This window comes from Monosiga brevicollis, genomic scaffold (assembly GCF_000002865.3).
Source record: "Monosiga brevicollis MX1 MONBRscaffold_7 genomic scaffold, whole genome shotgun sequence".
NCBI classification, from domain to species: domain Eukaryota; class Choanoflagellata; order Craspedida; family Salpingoecidae; genus Monosiga; species Monosiga brevicollis.
Window position 1 is genome coordinate 4,309 of NW_001865044.1, and position 16,282 is coordinate 20,590.

General features: G+C 54.7%; 3 protein-coding genes across 3 annotated transcripts in view; all 3 read right to left on the minus strand.

Annotated features, from left to right (window-relative positions):
- Window positions 1–4,912, minus strand: part of MONBRDRAFT_7269 (uncharacterized protein) — a gene marked incomplete at both ends in the record, with an annotated part of 5,699 nt that extends 787 nt beyond the window's left edge. The window contains 4 exons of the mRNA XM_001744920.1: window positions 186–618; window positions 924–2,285; window positions 2,415–2,659; window positions 2,890–4,912. Coding sequence (XP_001744972.1) covers window positions 186–618; window positions 924–2,285; window positions 2,415–2,659; window positions 2,890–4,912 — 4,063 coding nt within the window. The remainder of the gene's footprint in view (window positions 1–185; window positions 619–923; window positions 2,286–2,414; window positions 2,660–2,889) is intronic.
- A 435-nt stretch (window positions 4,913–5,347) lies between these two features.
- On the minus strand, window positions 5,348–10,365 carry MbRTK1 (receptor tyrosine kinase). The gene is made up of 4 exons (XM_001744921.1): window positions 7,747–10,365; window positions 7,438–7,594; window positions 5,864–7,338; window positions 5,348–5,785 (listed from the first exon to the last, which is right to left on the minus strand). Exons 1-4 carry the CDS (start codon window positions 10,336–10,338, stop codon window positions 5,579–5,581), a joined length of 4,431 nt encoding a protein of 1,476 aa, XP_001744973.1. The 5' UTR covers window positions 10,339–10,365; the 3' UTR covers window positions 5,348–5,578.
- Window positions 10,366–10,482: 117 nt separating this feature from the next.
- On the minus strand, window positions 10,483–14,529 carry MONBRDRAFT_24455 (uncharacterized protein; the record flags this gene model as incomplete). The annotated part of the gene is made up of 11 exons (XM_001744922.1): window positions 10,483–10,835; window positions 11,025–11,171; window positions 11,328–11,372; window positions 11,481–11,609; window positions 11,740–11,871; window positions 11,972–12,141; window positions 12,239–12,329; window positions 12,446–12,502; window positions 13,108–13,165; window positions 13,277–13,689; window positions 13,875–14,529. Coding segments are annotated over 11 exons (2,250 nt in total), but the record flags the coding sequence as incomplete, so codon positions are not given.
- Between the last annotated feature and the right edge of the window lie 1,753 nt (window positions 14,530–16,282).

Sequence of the window (16,282 nt, forward strand, 5' to 3'; positions counted from 1 at the left end):
AGGCATCGCAAGCAGATGGTACGGGCAAACGCATCGGCAAGGCCGAAAGAATCGGTAGAGATGGCAGCGGTGCTCCAAGACTAGGCATAAAGCCGTGGAAGTCTGCGTAGCCTCGTTTAAAGCTGCAGCTTCTGTTGCGGGCCGAGGCACATTTTCACCCTCTGACGTGGTTTTGGCCCGCAGACCTGGCACGGAAGAACATGGTGCATCATCTTCTTGCAGTTCTGTCAGGGAATCAAACTCAAGCTCAAAGTCAGATGCCGTTGGTGTTGCTGGCAGGGACATGATGGGTTCTGCGGCCTCTTCGTCAAGCCGCGCTGCACGTGGTCTTGGCAAAGCATCACCCATGGCCGAGCCTGCTTCAGAGGCCAACGTCACGCCGGATGCTGGAGCTTGACGAGTGTCACTGCTCTGCACTGGCTGCGCCCGAGCTTCTTCCTGTCGCTGTGCCTGAAGCTCGGAATCTGACACCGTGGGTGAATCTGGCACGGCCATGGGCTCTGCGGTGGCTGCATCAAGTCGTTCAGCACTTGACCGTGGCAATGCATTAGCCATCACTGCAGTCTCGCCCAATGGATTGACATGTTCACTCTGTGAGACGCTGCTTGGCTGCACTTCCTGTGCCATTTGCATGCACACGTCACAGAGAGCCTGGCCGGTGGCAAGGCATGTAGCAGCGCGGGGATCCAACATTTTGCCAAGCGTCCACCTTCGACACAAGCTGCCCTCGACAAAGGCTTTCATGCCCGGTGCTGGGGCGCACCTGACTGGCAGCCACAGCTCGGCAGCTCCGTCCTTTCCATCACGGCCAGCCCGACCAAATGCCTATGGCCGATTACATGCACACCATTAATTCAATGAACAATTCATTTTTTTTTTAAAAAAATTGAGACAGTCCCATGAACGTTTGAGCAGCAACTCACCTTTACCAGGGTATAGACGTCATGGCCACTGCCATACCATAGCACGTGGCGGACGGTAAGCAGGTCCACATCCATGCTCAAACAGCTGGTGGCCACAATGACGTCGCATTCACTCTGTTGCCACCGCGCCAGATGGTCCTTCTGCGCCATCTCTTCCAAGTCTGCATAGCAGGGCAAGGCTGCATAGCCGCGTGCGTGCAGCTGGTCACACAGCAGCTTTACCTCGGCCACCGTGTCACAAAAGACCATCATGTGCACACGCTCCTCATTCGCCTGACGCGTCATCCGCTGCCTGTCTACAAGACCTTGCACGTGCAACAAGAAGGCCCGCTGGTCGCCATGATGCACACGCAGCTCCACATTGTGACGCATCGTTTCCAGGCGGTACAGTTTGCCCCCTGCTTCCTGACCCAGCTGTCGAAAAAGCCGCTCTTGGTCGCACATGCATAAAGTATCAGTCAACGCCACGCGCTTGATGTTGGTCCATCCGCCAGAGGCCACGCAGGCCCCGATTTGAGCCATCATGTTCCGGTGGCTGGCATCAGAGATGAGCGTGTGCGCCTCGTCCAGAATCACGGTCCTAATGCCTTGAAAGCAAGCACGTGCGTGCAGGGCGTCAGAGCCCGCGCGAACAAACTTGTCAGTCGTGATGATAAGCACGTCCAGGCCAGCTGCTACCGGCGTCGAGGGGCCCAGCCACCTTTGCGCACTGTGGCCAGCCGCTTGCAAACGCCGCAGCAAATTGTCTGCCAAGGTCGCAAAAGGCACAATCCACAGCACCGTGCCGGCATGCGGGCGACAACCCAGTTTGGGCATGGTACAAAGCGTCTTGTCCATGTCTAACGGCGCGACAACAATCAGCCAGCCATCCTCGGCCCGATGCTGGTCAATGGCCGCTGCCAGGTCCAATTGTTCTTGGCTTTTAAAGCCGTGGCCCCACAAGATGCGTGCCTGCTGGGCCAGCTGGGTCATGTAGGCGACATCATGCTCGGCTCGTGGATCCATGATGACGCGCCCGTCTGCTTCAAGCTTTGATGACACGCTCCAGCTTATGGGGTGGCGAACTTCCAAAGCTTCCTTGGCGGCTGTGAGCTCGGCTACGCTGCGCTTGCGGTCAAGACCCAAAAAGGCATGCCAGCTTTGTGAGGCCAGCTGATGCATCAGACGTGATGACATTTTGGCTTGCAATTGGTTGCTTGTTGCGGTAGCAAAGAAGTCTTTGGCCATGTTGCCCAAGGGCTGTGCCTGGGTGCGCATCAGGCTACCCAAAGTGCTCGCGGGGTCGGCAAAGAGCCGATTTGTCACAAATGTTGTCATCCAGAAGGTCGCGGCGTGTCGCCAATTTGCCACTCCCAGCGTTGGCTAATGCAGGTAGGCGGTCATTTGTCGGCGAAAGGCAGCGTAGATGGAGGCTGGGCTAAGCATGGTCTGCAGGGGCGCAATGTTGAAGAGCAGGTGGCTGTTGTTATAGTGGCGTTGAGCGTCTTGTACCTCGCGTCGCAAGGTCATGACATCGTCGTGGCTCATGTGGTCTTCATCCCGCTCGTCCTCCAATAGATCCTCCTCTTCCTGATCATCGTCGAAGGTTCCACGCCCGCCATCGCGAGGGGTTTGAAGAGCGCCCCGCTTCTCCAGCCAACTTGTCAGCATTTGCTCCAGAGGCTTGCACAAGAGCAAATACATGAAAATCAGCTTGCTGACCTCCTCGTCCATGTACCGAAAGGTGTGCTGCTCATCTAGAGAGAGCCCGTGGGTTTTACCCAGACGAGTCAATATGGAGAGCTGCCTTTCAGCAAAAAACACGGCCCGTTGCCGGCCGACGCCATTTTTGTAGGATAGCCCTTGATATACGGTTGCTTGAGGTGGCAAACCTAACAAAACGCACAGACCAATGCAAACAGATAAGAGTGGTACAATAAACATGCCAAGCTTCTCAAACAGAGTCTTTGCTCAATCGCAAGCGTACCTCCAGCCATGTGGGTGTAGGTGAGCGCCAGCTGGTTGAACCTTCCCACAAATAAAAGCCATTCCCGCACACGGTCTTCTCGAAAGGTCAGCTCTTCATCAGCTCCTTCAGGCTTGGGCTCTGGGCAGATAAATTCTTGCCGCAACCTCGGAGTCTGGCCAATGTGATCCAATAGGGCCCGCTCAGCTGGGCTGCCATGGCCCACCCACCAATTCTTGACCCTGTTGGTCCGATCCTCCTTCGACCGTAGCCGAGCATACTCGCCAATGTATTGCTCTCGCAGACCAGATCCCAGCAAGAGGTGGGTGTCCAAGACCTCCTTCATATCGTTGCGCATCTGTGCCAGGGCGGTCCCAATCTCTTTCACGTTGAGTTCAACGCCTTGACAAACGATAGTGTGCAGCGCCTCGTCCGTCATATCCCCGTCCGTTTGCACCTCAATATCCACTCCAACCTGCCCCTCGACCGTGCTGGCAGAGCGAGCCGCCGTCATGCGCTGGCTCAAAAAATGCACCAGCCGTCCGGGCTGTAGGAAAGCTCTGAGTTTACCCGCAGTGGCCCATCGCTGTGCCTTGCCAAACCGGAGCAAAAACAGCTTGAAAATATAAATCAGGCCGGCCAGCGTTGTGGTCCAGCGCCGGATGTTCTGCAAGACACCGCTTCCCGTGGAAACGGCCGTGCACAATAAAAACACGTTGACAAAGTGCACCTTGTCGTTGTCAAAGAGGCGTAGCTCTGCATTCACCAGCGCCAGCCACAGGGACGTCAGGGGCTCGACAAGATCCTTCCCGCTCAGTCCCGCATCCAGCGCCCCTTGCACGGCCAAGGCAGCTGTAGTTATGGCCTCCCCACGACTGGCAAGCACCTGGCTCAAAAAGCTGGATGGCTCGGGGGCTGGCATTGCGTCCAGTAGCAGTAAAAATTGCACCAAGCGCGCTCCAATGTTCAGGTATCTGCTCATCGTGTCAGGAGATACTTGGGGTAAAGATTGCGGCTGAACTTGAAACTCTTCATCTCCGAACAAAGACGCCACGGAAGCAGCCGCCAGACCGTGCTGGGACAATTGTTCGTGGGCCTCCCAGAAGAGCTCTTGCATGCCCGCCACAAGTGGTGCGGGTGGGGTATCGTGACCCAGCTTGAGAATTTGCTCTGGGGTCAGCTCGTTCAGGATCAGCGTCATGCCCACGCTGTCGTAGAACGGATGCATCTGGTGAACGCCGTGCGGGCAGCGCTTCTCCTCGGCCTCTGAGGCCATGGCCCGGGTGCTTGAGATAAACTGCTTAAACCGCTGCTGCTCCTCCAGCTCCTCCTCGTTTTCGCTGACGTCGGCTGCCGAGGCGTCGTGGCTTTCCTCCACAATGACCTCGACACAGCGGGCCCCGACACCACGCAACGGCTTTTGCAACTTGACGCGTCGAGGTGGCTGTTTGATACCGGGCTCATCTACGCGGTTTTTTTGCAAATGAAAGTGCAAACTTTTTTTCGTCGTAAAGCAAGACTGGCACATGGGGCAACCCACGCCGTCTAGGATGGGGATGCCTTCCACAGGCGCGCGCGGCCCAGACATTGTTCCGATATCTATTGCTGACTCCTCGGGCTGCAAGGAACGCATGAGTGCCGTGGCTGCGTCGATGTCTTCTTGGCTGCATCGTATATGATGCTTTTTAAGCAGGTGATTTGGCACGCTACCACCAAGCACGCGTTCGCAGGGCGTGCACACCAGAGACGCGGACGCGGGAGACACAAGGCAACCAATGTCGGTCATGAACATCCGAGCCCCGGCCACGCCATGCTGCTGATCAAACTTGACTGCACGCTTCTTTGTGCGAGAACATCCAAGTTTCCGACGGGATGGTCTGCTGTTCGCTTCTGCGTGTGTTCTTCGAATGTGGTTTCGCAGATATGCCGCTTGGTCGTGGCTGGAGGTGCAATTTGGAACAGGGCAGTGATACTTGCCGTCCGCTTGCCGCTCGACACCACACTTGACACCGTTCAGCGTCACGGTCGAGTTCTTTTGATGCATCTAGCTAGCACCACAGTCCTTCATGAGCATCCATGCGAGACCAGCTTAATAATAATATTATTATTATTTGACGGTCAATGAGCTTCACCAACTCACCTGGCGGCAGTGCTCATCTTTGGCGCCGCGGTTCGGAAAGGTGTCCCCACATTGGCGGCAAGAAAATTGCCCATTTTGTGCGTCGAGCTCAGTGTCCATCTCTAGCTAGTTTGCCTCGATTGGGATGAAATAATCGCGACGGGCTCGCGCTGCAGAAGACGCCAGGGGCACTGAATGGCGGGGCAGAGCGAGGCATCGAGAAATTGCAAAGCTCAACGGGCTGCGTCGCAAGCAAAAAAGAGTCGGACAAAAATTTAAAAAGAAAGAAGAAGAAGGAGAAGAACATTATTGGCTACTCTACTACGAAGGAAAACAGAGAAACTAGACAATGTACCACATGTAAAAAAGAATCAAAATTTTTTGCTGTATTTGGTTTAAGATGACTGACTGGCTATGACCTAAGCCTCACGTTCAGTAGCTGATCTACAGCAGAGGCAATGAGGCACTAAGATGGTGACTGTTTGAAGCGCCGAATTCAGGACTGGCTGGCTGGCTATCAACAACTGTATCTGCAGAGGGCAAGCCTATTTTCTGTGTGGCCTCTGCAAGCACGGGTTGCCGGCAGAACACTTAGATCTCCAAGTCTTCAAGAGCAAAATCGTAAATGTTGGCGACCTCGCTTGGCAAAGCAAGCAAGAGGACTCCTGGCTGGTTGGCATGACGCTCATAGGCAGTGGCACGGTGCCCTGTGGCCACCACATCTGCGGAGGCGATGTCGTACACAGGCATCGACCCGTTGCCATCAGCTTCATATACAGCCTGGCTTTGGTCAGGACCCTGTAAACCATTCGATAGTGTCAGTTGATCACAAGCTTGAGACAGCTGCGATGGGCAGGCATCAACCAGGGGACATACCTTACTCAGCTGGCCATTGAGCTCATTGCCGTAAAGCTCAATACCGTAAAGTTGACACTCGTGCATACCAGCGGCCATCTGTGCCTGACTGTCGCCGGCACTGCTCGCAGTTGCGCGCAGAACTGAAGACTCGCTTTGCTCGGCTGGGTCAGCAATCGCCTCGTACACCTCTTCGCAATCCACCTCGGGCCTTACTCCAACCCCATCGTTGTAGATAATCTCTTCGCGAATAGTTATGTAGCCGTGCTCATTATTGTCAAGCTCATCGTCGTGAAGTTGTCTCTCATACATGCCAGCATTCGTCAAAGCCTCACTGTCGCCTGTGCCGTCCGCAGTTAAACGCAGACTTGATACGCCGTCCTTTTTGGTCAAATCAACCACCGCTCCGTACACCTCTTCACTACATCCCACGGGCTCCGCATCAAAGCCATCGTCGTAGATAATCTGTTCTTGAGCGACCACACCATTGAGCTCATCGCCATGAGGATGGCTTTCATAAGCGTCAGCGCTGTTCAAAGCCCCACTGTGGCTCACACCAGCCGTGGCATCACCCTTCTCAATCAGATCAGCAACCGTCGCGTACAATTCTTCATTGTATACCGCGGGCTCCGCAGCAAAGTCATCGTCGTAGATAACCTCTTCGCAAACGATGATGCCGTTGAGCTCATCGCCTTGAAGCTGGCTCTCGTAGACGTCAGCGCCCATCCAGGCCCCATTGTCACTCACACTGGCCGTGGCGCCAGCTTCCTCGGTCGGATCAGCGACTGCCGAATACAGCTCTCCACTGCATCCCGCGAGCTCCGCATCCACCCCGTCGTCGTAAACAATCTCTTCACGAACGATCATGTCATCGAGCTCATTATCATAAAGCTCATCGCCTTGAAGCTGGCTCTCGTATACGTCAGCGCCCAGCCAGGCCCCACTGTTGCTCGCAGCAGTTGCAGCACGACCTGTCTTGATCAGATCACCAACAGTCGCGTACAATTCTTCGCTGAATACCGCATCAACCCCGTCGTCGTAAATAATCTCCTCGCGAGTGACCATGTCATTGAGCTCATTATCATAGAGCTCGTCAACGTGCAGTTGGCCTTCATACATGTCTGCGCCCATCCATGCCTCGGTGTCGTCCACATCATTTGCCGCTGCACGCAATCCCGAGGCCTCGCTCTCTTCGGACGGGCCAGCAATGGCCTCATAAAAGTTTTCGCTGTCCACCTCAGGTACCGTCGCTGAGAAGCTCTGTTCAAGGACGATATCCGCTAGCAAATCCACCAGCTCACTAAAACTGGGTCGGTCGCTTGCCTCAAGCACCCAACACATGCGCGCGATATCGTCGAACTCGACAGGCGCCTGACGCGGCGAGGGCAGACGATGGCCGCTTTCCAGAAAACTCAAAACATCCCGGTTCTGATGTTCCTTGTATGGCGTACCTCCAAGGGAGAAGATTTCCCACATGGTGACACCAAAGGACCACACTACAAGCACAAGGGGCATGAGGATAGCTGAGTAGGTGGCATCGCACCTGCCATCAAGTTCAGTTTGGGTCGGCAAGTATTCAAGCAGCACAAGCGCACCATCTGATTTAGTGGTGTAGATGCGGCTCTTTAAGCTTTCCGGGGCCATCCACTTGACGGGCAATTTTGTGGCCGTCGTTTTGTACTCGCCACCTTCAATGCTGCGTGCCAGGCCAAAATCGCTAATTTTGCACTCGAAGTTTTTGTCCACAAGGACCTAGAAAAATGTGGCACAGATGTATGGGTCGAGTCCAAGACCAAATAGATGAGAGACCGTTTCTTACTCTGGTGCCTCGTGCAGGCTTTGCGGCAAATGGAAGCAAGGTTTATTCAAACAACCAACAGTCCAATACTTGACGTTTGACGTACATTGCGGGCCGCGAGGTCGCGATGAATGACGTTTTTCTGCTCCAAAAAAGCCATGCCGCGGGCAATCTGGAGGCAAAAATCTGCCATCTGATCGACCCGAATTGTTTGAGGATTTTCCTGAGTTGCTCGACACCCGCGCAAGTAGTCGCGCATGTTTCCAAACTCAGCCAGCTCGACCAGCAGAATTTGTGGTGTTTCGCGCAGGCAGTGCCCAATGATGCCAATGACATTTGGATGAGCTCCAATCTCCTTCATCACCGTCATCTCCGACAAGAAGTCTTGGCGGTGTTCGAAAGAAACATCTGGTTTGAGGGTTTTGGCAGCGCATCGCCGCACCTTGCCGCTGTAGGAATTGCGAATCCAAGCTTGAAAAACTTCCCCAAAAGCTCCATGGCCGAGCTCTTCGCCTAGCCGCACGCACTGTCGGTCTACCTCCCAAACGTCTGCGTCTTGTACCTCCAGAAGGTCATAAGAGCCTTCAAATGCCGCGGGCATCACCACGAGCCCCTTTTTCTTGCGGCGAAGCAAAACGATGATGGAAACCACGATCAACAAGATGACACCGATCGCTGCTACGCTGATCACAATCGGGTTTGAGGCGTTGAAGAACACCTCTCCCTGACGAGATCCAAGACTACTGCTCACGTTGCAGTCAGTACCTGCAAACCCCTCGTCACACGTGCATGCGTACTCAGAGGTTGCTGGGTCCAAGTCCGGACTGGCAGCACCAGGCGTACAAGTGCCACGACCACTGCAACGACCGTTACAGGCGGCCTCCAGAATGGAGCATGTAGCACCGCTCAAGCCTGCAGGGCACAGACAGCGTGGGCCATACCGTGATACAACACACTCGCCGCCAAACTGGCACGGATTACGGTTGCAGTGGGTCTGACAGCCCACGCTGTTGATGCCAGTTTGTGCATCGCCCATGTAACCTGTAGCACATACACAGCTCATCACGTCATCATTGGGGCCGGTGACCGTGCAGTTGGAGTTTGGGGCAACGCACGGCTTGAAAAAGGCCACAGCAAGATTTTTTGGCGTTGCAAGCTCCGGGCTGTACACGGAGTGCTCAGCGCTACATATGTACGAGTCCGATACGCAGGCGCCATTGCCGTTCACATAGTAGCTGATATTCAACGCGGCGACAGCGGGCGGTGTCACACACGAGTTGGGATCAACACATGAATGAAGAACCGCGTTATATTGCGTCGAGTTGTCGTTGCACTCACATATGAACCCGCCATCTGTGTTGATGCAACTGGCATTCGGAGAGCAAGCGAATGAAGAGGCAACACACTCATCAATGTCCTGGCAGCCGGCACGGAGGGTGGCCCTGCTCTCGCGTGTGATCAGACTTTTGTTGTAGATGAAGCCGGCACCACAATTCTTGTCACGTTTGATGCAGTAGTACTCGGCAGTCAGCTCCTCTCCCACTGTACATGTGTCTGGAGCAAAGCAACCGCGCTCCGGGTCGTATATGTGGCCAGAATGAGGACACACGACAGCCTTCGTGCACACAGTCGACCCGTTGACAAGGCTTGAAGTGGCACCATTTGGGCAGCGTACGATACCCTCTTTGCTGACGCATGCGTCACCGACAACAACAAGATCATCTGGGCAAGTCAGCTCCGAGATAAGGCAAAGGCCATCTCGCAGGGAGGAACCGGCAGGGCATGCAGCACCACACAAGCTGCCTTTGCAGTTGGAACGACCAAAGAAGGTTGTCTCAACGTCGTACCAACCCAGATCCTGCAGCAGACCCGACAGGTTACCGGACGCAACGGTTTGCAGAGCACAGCAGCTGTTATCATGCTGAGCTGGGGTGACGCCCAGAGCCAGGGATGCAAGGGAAGTCGTGAAGGTCTGCTCCTGGATTGAGGAGAATACCACAGAAATGGGATCGCCCGGGACCAAGGCTGAAAGGGCTGCGCTCAATGCTTCTGTGAGATCGTGCGCCATTTGCGCAGCCACGGCGGCAGACACAGAGAATGTGTAAGCGGCGCCAACATTCACGAGGGGACACGACGTTGTGTTGGCTACTCCAGCTTTGGCAAAGCCGCTTGGGCAGGCCTGGCAGGTAGCGTTGGATAGAATAAAGTTGACATCGCAGGAACAATCGTGGTTCCCGAGCCCTGCGGTTGCCATGTATGGGCCGCAGGGCTGGCAGGTGGCTTCTGCGTGATTGTCCTGGGCTCGCGCCGTATTGAGGGGACAGGGCACACAGGAAGGGGGCAAGTCGCTAAAGTTTCTAGAAATTGTACAAGTGAGCCTAGCACTGCCACTCAGATAGGTCCCTGCGGGGCACGCAAACGCAACAATGTCTCCATATATTGCTGTGCTAGCGCTGGCAGTTGCATTCGAAAATGGAACAGCACCACACGACACGACGACCTGAACAAAACGTGTGACGGAGACTCTGTTGTCACTGCTGTCGGTGGCCGTGTATTCCACAGTCAGGACCGTGCCGTTGGGTACGTTGAGATCCAGCACAGTGGGCTCCACCGCCACGTCTGCGGCCACCATGGCATCATAGTTGTCCCAAATGCTAAAACCAGGCTCTGACCAAATGGAACCAGCCTCAACTGTCATGTTGATTCCTTGCACCAACGTAATTGTCTGGGAGAAGGCGTGAAGTTTGAAAGCGCAAGTGTCGTTAGTGCGAGGATCGACATTTCTAACAATGTGTGCGCCTCGATAGTGATGTTGGTTTTTGTTGGACCGCAGGGCACTTACGGGAGGGGTCGTATCAACGACGTTGACGGTGCGCCAAACAGGGGGGGCCGATAGACCTTGGGAATCGGGAGTGCGCATGAAGTACATGACGAGGTAGGAACCAAAGGTGTGAATGTCCAGGGCACTTGTATTGCTGATGAGAGTATCGTTGAGGTTGCCGGGTTCGCCCTCATCAATGACGTAGCCCATGGGGTCGACGAACGGGGTGTGCACTTCGTGTGGCATGACAATGGGGCCAAGAAGCACGATGACGGGCACTCGGGCTGCAAAAATGGTAATTTGAACAACCAAAGTCCCTACGTTCCCTGAACTGTCCTTGCCAGAGTAGGTCACATCATACGAGTTGGGTGTGTCTGAGGATTCGACGAAAGATTACGAGAAAGGCATGTGGGTGGGCACCGGCATGTGAGCTATTTGTTTTCCAAGGTCAGCAGGTTTGATGCAAGAATAGCTCAAGGCCAGCTGCAGCGAGATGGACGAAATGGGCAGAAGGCAAGGTGCAAACGAGCACAAAAGCAGAGCAAAGAAGGGGCGGGGTGCACCTGGATGGACATTGTTCGTGTGCGTGACGGTAATTGTTTCGCCGGTTGTATCTGTGGCTGTCACAGTGGGATAGGCAAAAGTATCGGTCTGGGCCTCAAATTGCAAGATGGCGTTGGCGACGAGTGTCAACTCCGGTGGCGTCACGTCTGTCCAGAACAAAAAAAACCTCACATGAGCTGAACTGATGCAGCAGCAGCTGTGGGAATACCTTGAGGCGCCTGCTTGGCGCCTCAAGGGGCACAATCTGGTGTCGGTGGAGTGTCAAGGAGCAGGTTGGCTGCTGGTGGTTGATATGATCTGACCGTAACATTTCGAGAAATGATGCGAGCTCTCCGGCCGTATGGTGCCTAATTTAAAGGACCATTGAGCAAGGGGCAAAAATGAGCGACAATCGTTGTGTCTTATTAGACAGGTTGACGACCGGGCACCAAGGCAGGTGTGCGGAGCTTGCGTACCGGGAGGGCAGCGACTGCAATTATAGTCCGAAACCAATGAGTCTGCGTTGTTTGCATACTCGCCGACTCCGCAGGTGTTAACTTTTCGTGCGCACTGAACATTCAAGCCCTGGCTGGGCTGATATGAATCTGGCACGAGAAGAGCAGAACGTCAACGAACAGACGCCAAGAGCAGCGGACACTAGTTGGCGGTATTCGCCTGCCCGGCAGACCATGAAATGCTTGCTCAGGGCAGAGAAGGAGATCAAGTGGTGCGCACCTCGGCTGCAGGCGACACAGATATTATCAGCTTTGTTGTCGTTCGGATTTGATACCTCCTGCCCAGGGGAACACACGACGGATTTTGGATAGCACTGCCGGGCTGTGTTATCCTTGATATCCATCCAAGTGCCTGGGGATGGAGATACGGTAAGCCAAAGAGTTTGAGATGAGGGGTTACCATCGTCAAGCACAAAATTGTACAGCGAGATGAGAAATGGCTGGCAACATACCTTTGGCGCACTTGGAGCATACGCGATTTTTTGTGGTCCCACCATCGCTTGAGATGTAGTATCCAATGGAGCACGAGCTCCTCTTTGGCTTGCAAGAAGTTGACAAGTGGTTTGAAGCATCTTGATACGAGCTTGACGGGCAAGTACGACAATTGGTGTTTGCTGAATTGCTGAAGATGGCCCAAGCAAATGCAATGGAGCACGATATGACATGATACAAAGTGGTAAACTTCGAACACATGGCAGCAGAAGACGGGAGACACGGACCTGCCGCCATTGGCGTCATAGGTGCCTGCGGAACAATAGGTCTTTGACTTGCATGAAGTGGAAAGATGCGAGGAGCTATCTTGGTATTTGCCTGATGGCGTGCGCACAAAAATGCGATTCAAATTGGTGTGACCGTGGCGCAGGGAGAAAGGCCCGAGAGTTGAGGCCAGCAAGTCCGTGAAGAGGAAAGCGGCATAGCAAGCGTACCACTCTCACAGCTCACACATTTCACTGTTTTGTGATAGGTGCCTTTACCGCAGGTGCCTATGGGCAAGATGTACAGGTGGGCAAAGAAATTGACAGATTTTCTTTTCTCGCTCGATGCGCCCAGAACGGCCGTTGATAGGTGGCAGATGCAAGAAAGATGCGGGAGCTCATACTGCAGACATCATTGACGGTGTTTTTTCCCGACGAGCAGCCTAAAAGCAAGCAGAAGTGATTGCCAGTCCAAGGATATTAGCACAGAGAAAGAGAGCACAAACGATCACAAATTCCTCAGAATTTGGCACATGGGAGGCCCTCGAAAGTTGAGCGACCAGGCACGCACTGTTGCATAAGCCAGACCCGCTACCCCATCCTTTGGGACAGCGACAAGTACTGTCGCACCTGACGTCTATTCATGCAGAAGAGAGGAAAAAAAGCCCCCCCCCCCCCCCCCCGAAAAAAATGGCCCCCAACCCGTGAGAACCAACGAGCGGACGAGCACATGGGGGCAGGCTGAACAAGTACGCACGGCAAGAGTCATCACAACTGCTGTCGCAGCGCCCCGCATCCCACGCATCACATTTGTCGCTGTAACATGCCGCTTGGTGAGCTGGGTGTCAAGCAAACAGGCCCACCCATTGTGTAGGAGGAAGCGAAAAACGAACCAGCCGGCGTCGCAATAGCGTGTGCAGCTGCCGCATCCTTCGCCACTGTAAGCGTAATCTGAAGCACGGCGCTAAAACATTTTTGGCGTTGTCAGGCGCCATGGCAAGAACCATGACAAATGGTTGGCGATGGTTGACAGGGGAGTGTGATGAGCTACCCTGAACTGACTTTGCGCGTTATGGAGTCGTCATTGGAGGCTGGTCGGGCGATGAGTTCGGCAAGGCGCGTGGAGGGGAGCGTGTATTCTGATGCAGTGAGTTGGTTGGGCAGAACGGGCGCCACGTGCACGTCTTTGAAGCGAAAATTGAGCCACCGGAACCCCAGGTCGGCTCGAAGAAGCTGCTCCTTCAGCTCGTTGCAAGCTCGCGTGGTCGCTGTGCGGCTGCACTCGTCGACCACCAAATCAATCCAAGTGGCGGAGGGCGGTATAACTTGATAGGTGGCGTGGGCACTAAGGCCGGTCGTGTTGGCTCGGGCAAAATGGACGACGCCGCGTGGAATGTAGAGCAGCTCATTCTCCTGCAAATCCAAGGTGCGACATTCCATACCAGCAAGCTGTTCGTCGGTGTAGGAGGTGCAACCTTGAGCGGGCGCAGCAAAGTTATGTGCACAAGGGTGAGGGGGCGCAGTTTATGCTGAATCATCTTGCGTAAAGAGCGACGCTGCCCTTCCCCTGACAACCCCCCCCCCCCCCCCCCCCAAAAAAAAAAAAACAATCGGAGGCCAAGCACGTTGAGCGGACCCCGGGCTTCAACTGGCGACAAACCTTCAAAGGCCGACTTGGCCAGTTCAGCACGGAGAGCACGATCTGCAAAGGTACAGTTCGTGCAGTCGGGCGCCTTGGGCGCGCAGAGGGTCCAGAGCTTGCTGCCGGCCCACTGGTGCACAAAGACATCACCACCATCGGTATGCGGGCTCAGGGCGCGCTGGCTGGGCGGTGAGATGTAAAAGTGGTCTGAGATGACCACTCCCAGATGGTCTTGAATCTGCCGAGAAATGTCGTTGCTGACGGTAAAGGCGTGCATGGATGAGGACAAGGAGGGGTCTTGTTCAGGTTTAATCACGAGCGAGTAGCCAGCTGTCAGCAGACTGTCCACAGTTGCGACGGTTTCATCGATCGAGTCCAAAACCACAACCTCGCCGGCGCTGTCGCGCAGCGAGACGACGCCAGCCTCAAGAAGCTGACCCATTGTCTGATCGAGTTGCTTGTGCAGGAGCGGCCAGTCGGCATATTCGGGAAGGGTGGATACGATGGCAGTGTCAATCTGTAGCATGGGGTCGACCGAAATGATGGGGCTGGCCCCAGCTTCCGACAGTGCATGTAGTGCGCTGGCGGCAGCCATGTCGATGGGCACGGCGTGCGTTATAGCAGCCAGAATCCACAGACTTGTGGCCGCCACAGCTTGTGCGCGTCCGATCATGGGGCCGGTGCTGGTGCGGAGCCGTTTACAAATCTTGCAAACACTGCCGGGCCGCTGCTGCAGAGAAATTCGCCTCACCACCTTTGCAGCAGAACATGAAGTAGACGAGACGGCTTGAGTGTTGGATCACCAACCATGCTTGTTGTTTTCGTCGGACTCGTGTCCCAAATGTAGACTGTAACACACTTTTCTACTTAGTCCGCCCACTCGGCTTGTAACAGTGACACGCTCGATCACGTGTGCCTTGTGCCAACGTTCTGATAGGACTCTTTCAAATGCTTTCGTTCGTTGTCAACAACGCCCATGGACTGCTTTGACGACAGGTCTGGCAAAAAAAAAAAGTGGCCATGGCACTGCGACACGTTACAGGCCACCATGGTTGGCGGGTCTCATCCTCGATTCATTCACAACTCGTTTTCCTCTGCGTTGGCAGGCCCCGCTCAGGCGACGACCCCACGAAGGTGCGCAAGATCACTCTGAGTCTAAGCCCTTCAACCAGCAGTCATAGGTTTAATAACAAAAAGGCTCTTGGTATGCTGATGTAAAAGCTGACAACCTGATACAGAACGACTGGCAAAAAAAAATAAGAGAGGCCAACAGCACCATGTATTCCCATCTGGTCACCCACGATAGTACTAGCATGGCCCAACATGGCTTAACTGCGGCGATCGGACGAGAGCCGGTGTATTCCATGTGGTATGACCGTTGGCGATCACTTGAGGTATAGTAAAGTATATAAAGTCAAACTTGATCATGATTAGGATTGACACCTTGAAGCAATGTTTGCACGACTCTTCGTTCTGCTCGTGTGAGCGTCCTTAAGAACGACTGTCATGAACATGACATTGTCGTCGCAACCTGGCCATCATGCGCGTGCTCGCATCTGGACGTACACGCCGCCGCCACGATGCAGGCAGAAGGTTTAATGATATGTGAGAGTGAAAGTGAGGATGTTATTCGATTAAGGAAGTAAAACAAAGAAAAGTTTCCTTGCAGATCAGTTCAGATACAGAGGCTTTAATATGCCTGTTTGCTTAGTGGGTGTCGACGGCTGGGCCATAGAGTTCATGTCGGATTCGACCGTCAGGAATGCCTTGTGAGCGCAACTCCTTGACTGTGTCGACCACAAAGTCGCGGGGACCGCACAGGAAGAAGGTGGCGTCATCCCAAAGGTTATTGCTTTGGCAAGCAGCGGCAATGTCAGCTGGCTGGAGAGGCGCTGCGGCCGAGGCAACCTGCGTCACTTCGGGACGGGCAGCTGCGATCTCATCGGCAAAGATTTGCTCGTGGCCGGGGGCGGGGTTGTAGAAAAATCCGGTGCGCTTGCCAGCAGCCGCCGCCGCCGGCATCATGGCCATCATGGGTGTGATGCCGTTTCGGGCAGAGATGAAGACCTCAGTGCCCGTCGTGACACCGTCACGTGTAAAGATACCAAAGGGTGGTCGAACGTTGATGACACTGCCGACGGCAATGTGTTCGTGGAGCCAGTTGGAGACCTTGCCCTGAGGCGCACCGGCGTCACGGGCGAGGGCTCGTTGAACGGTGACGCGCACGCCATCGGATCCAGAGGCAGCTTGTGAGACGGTGTAGTGGCGGGGCGCCGTCACCGCTTCGTCCGTGTCGAGGCACAACGTCAAGAACTGGCCAGGCTTGAAGGCAGGGGGCTGCGTGCCATCAGCGGGCTTGAGATAAAAGGAGGCAAAATCGGGGGCCTCTTCCACAATGCGGCTGACTTCAAAGGCCTTGGTCTGGC

Bases quoted from the DNA above. Each gene is read 5' to 3' on its own strand.
- MbRTK1 (XM_001744921.1), bottom strand. From the start codon at position 10,338: ATGACAGTTGAGGCTGGTTCCATTTGGTCAGAGCCTGGTTTTAGCATT. The intron at 7,595-7,746 runs GTACGTCAAACG...ACATTTTTCTAG, and splicing joins GCGACCTCGCGGCCCGCAAT to GTCCTTGTGGACAAAAACTT. The intron at 7,339-7,437 runs GTGCGCTTGTGC...TTGTGCTTGTAG, and splicing joins CTACACCACTAAATCAGATG to TGTGGTCCTTTGGTGTCACC.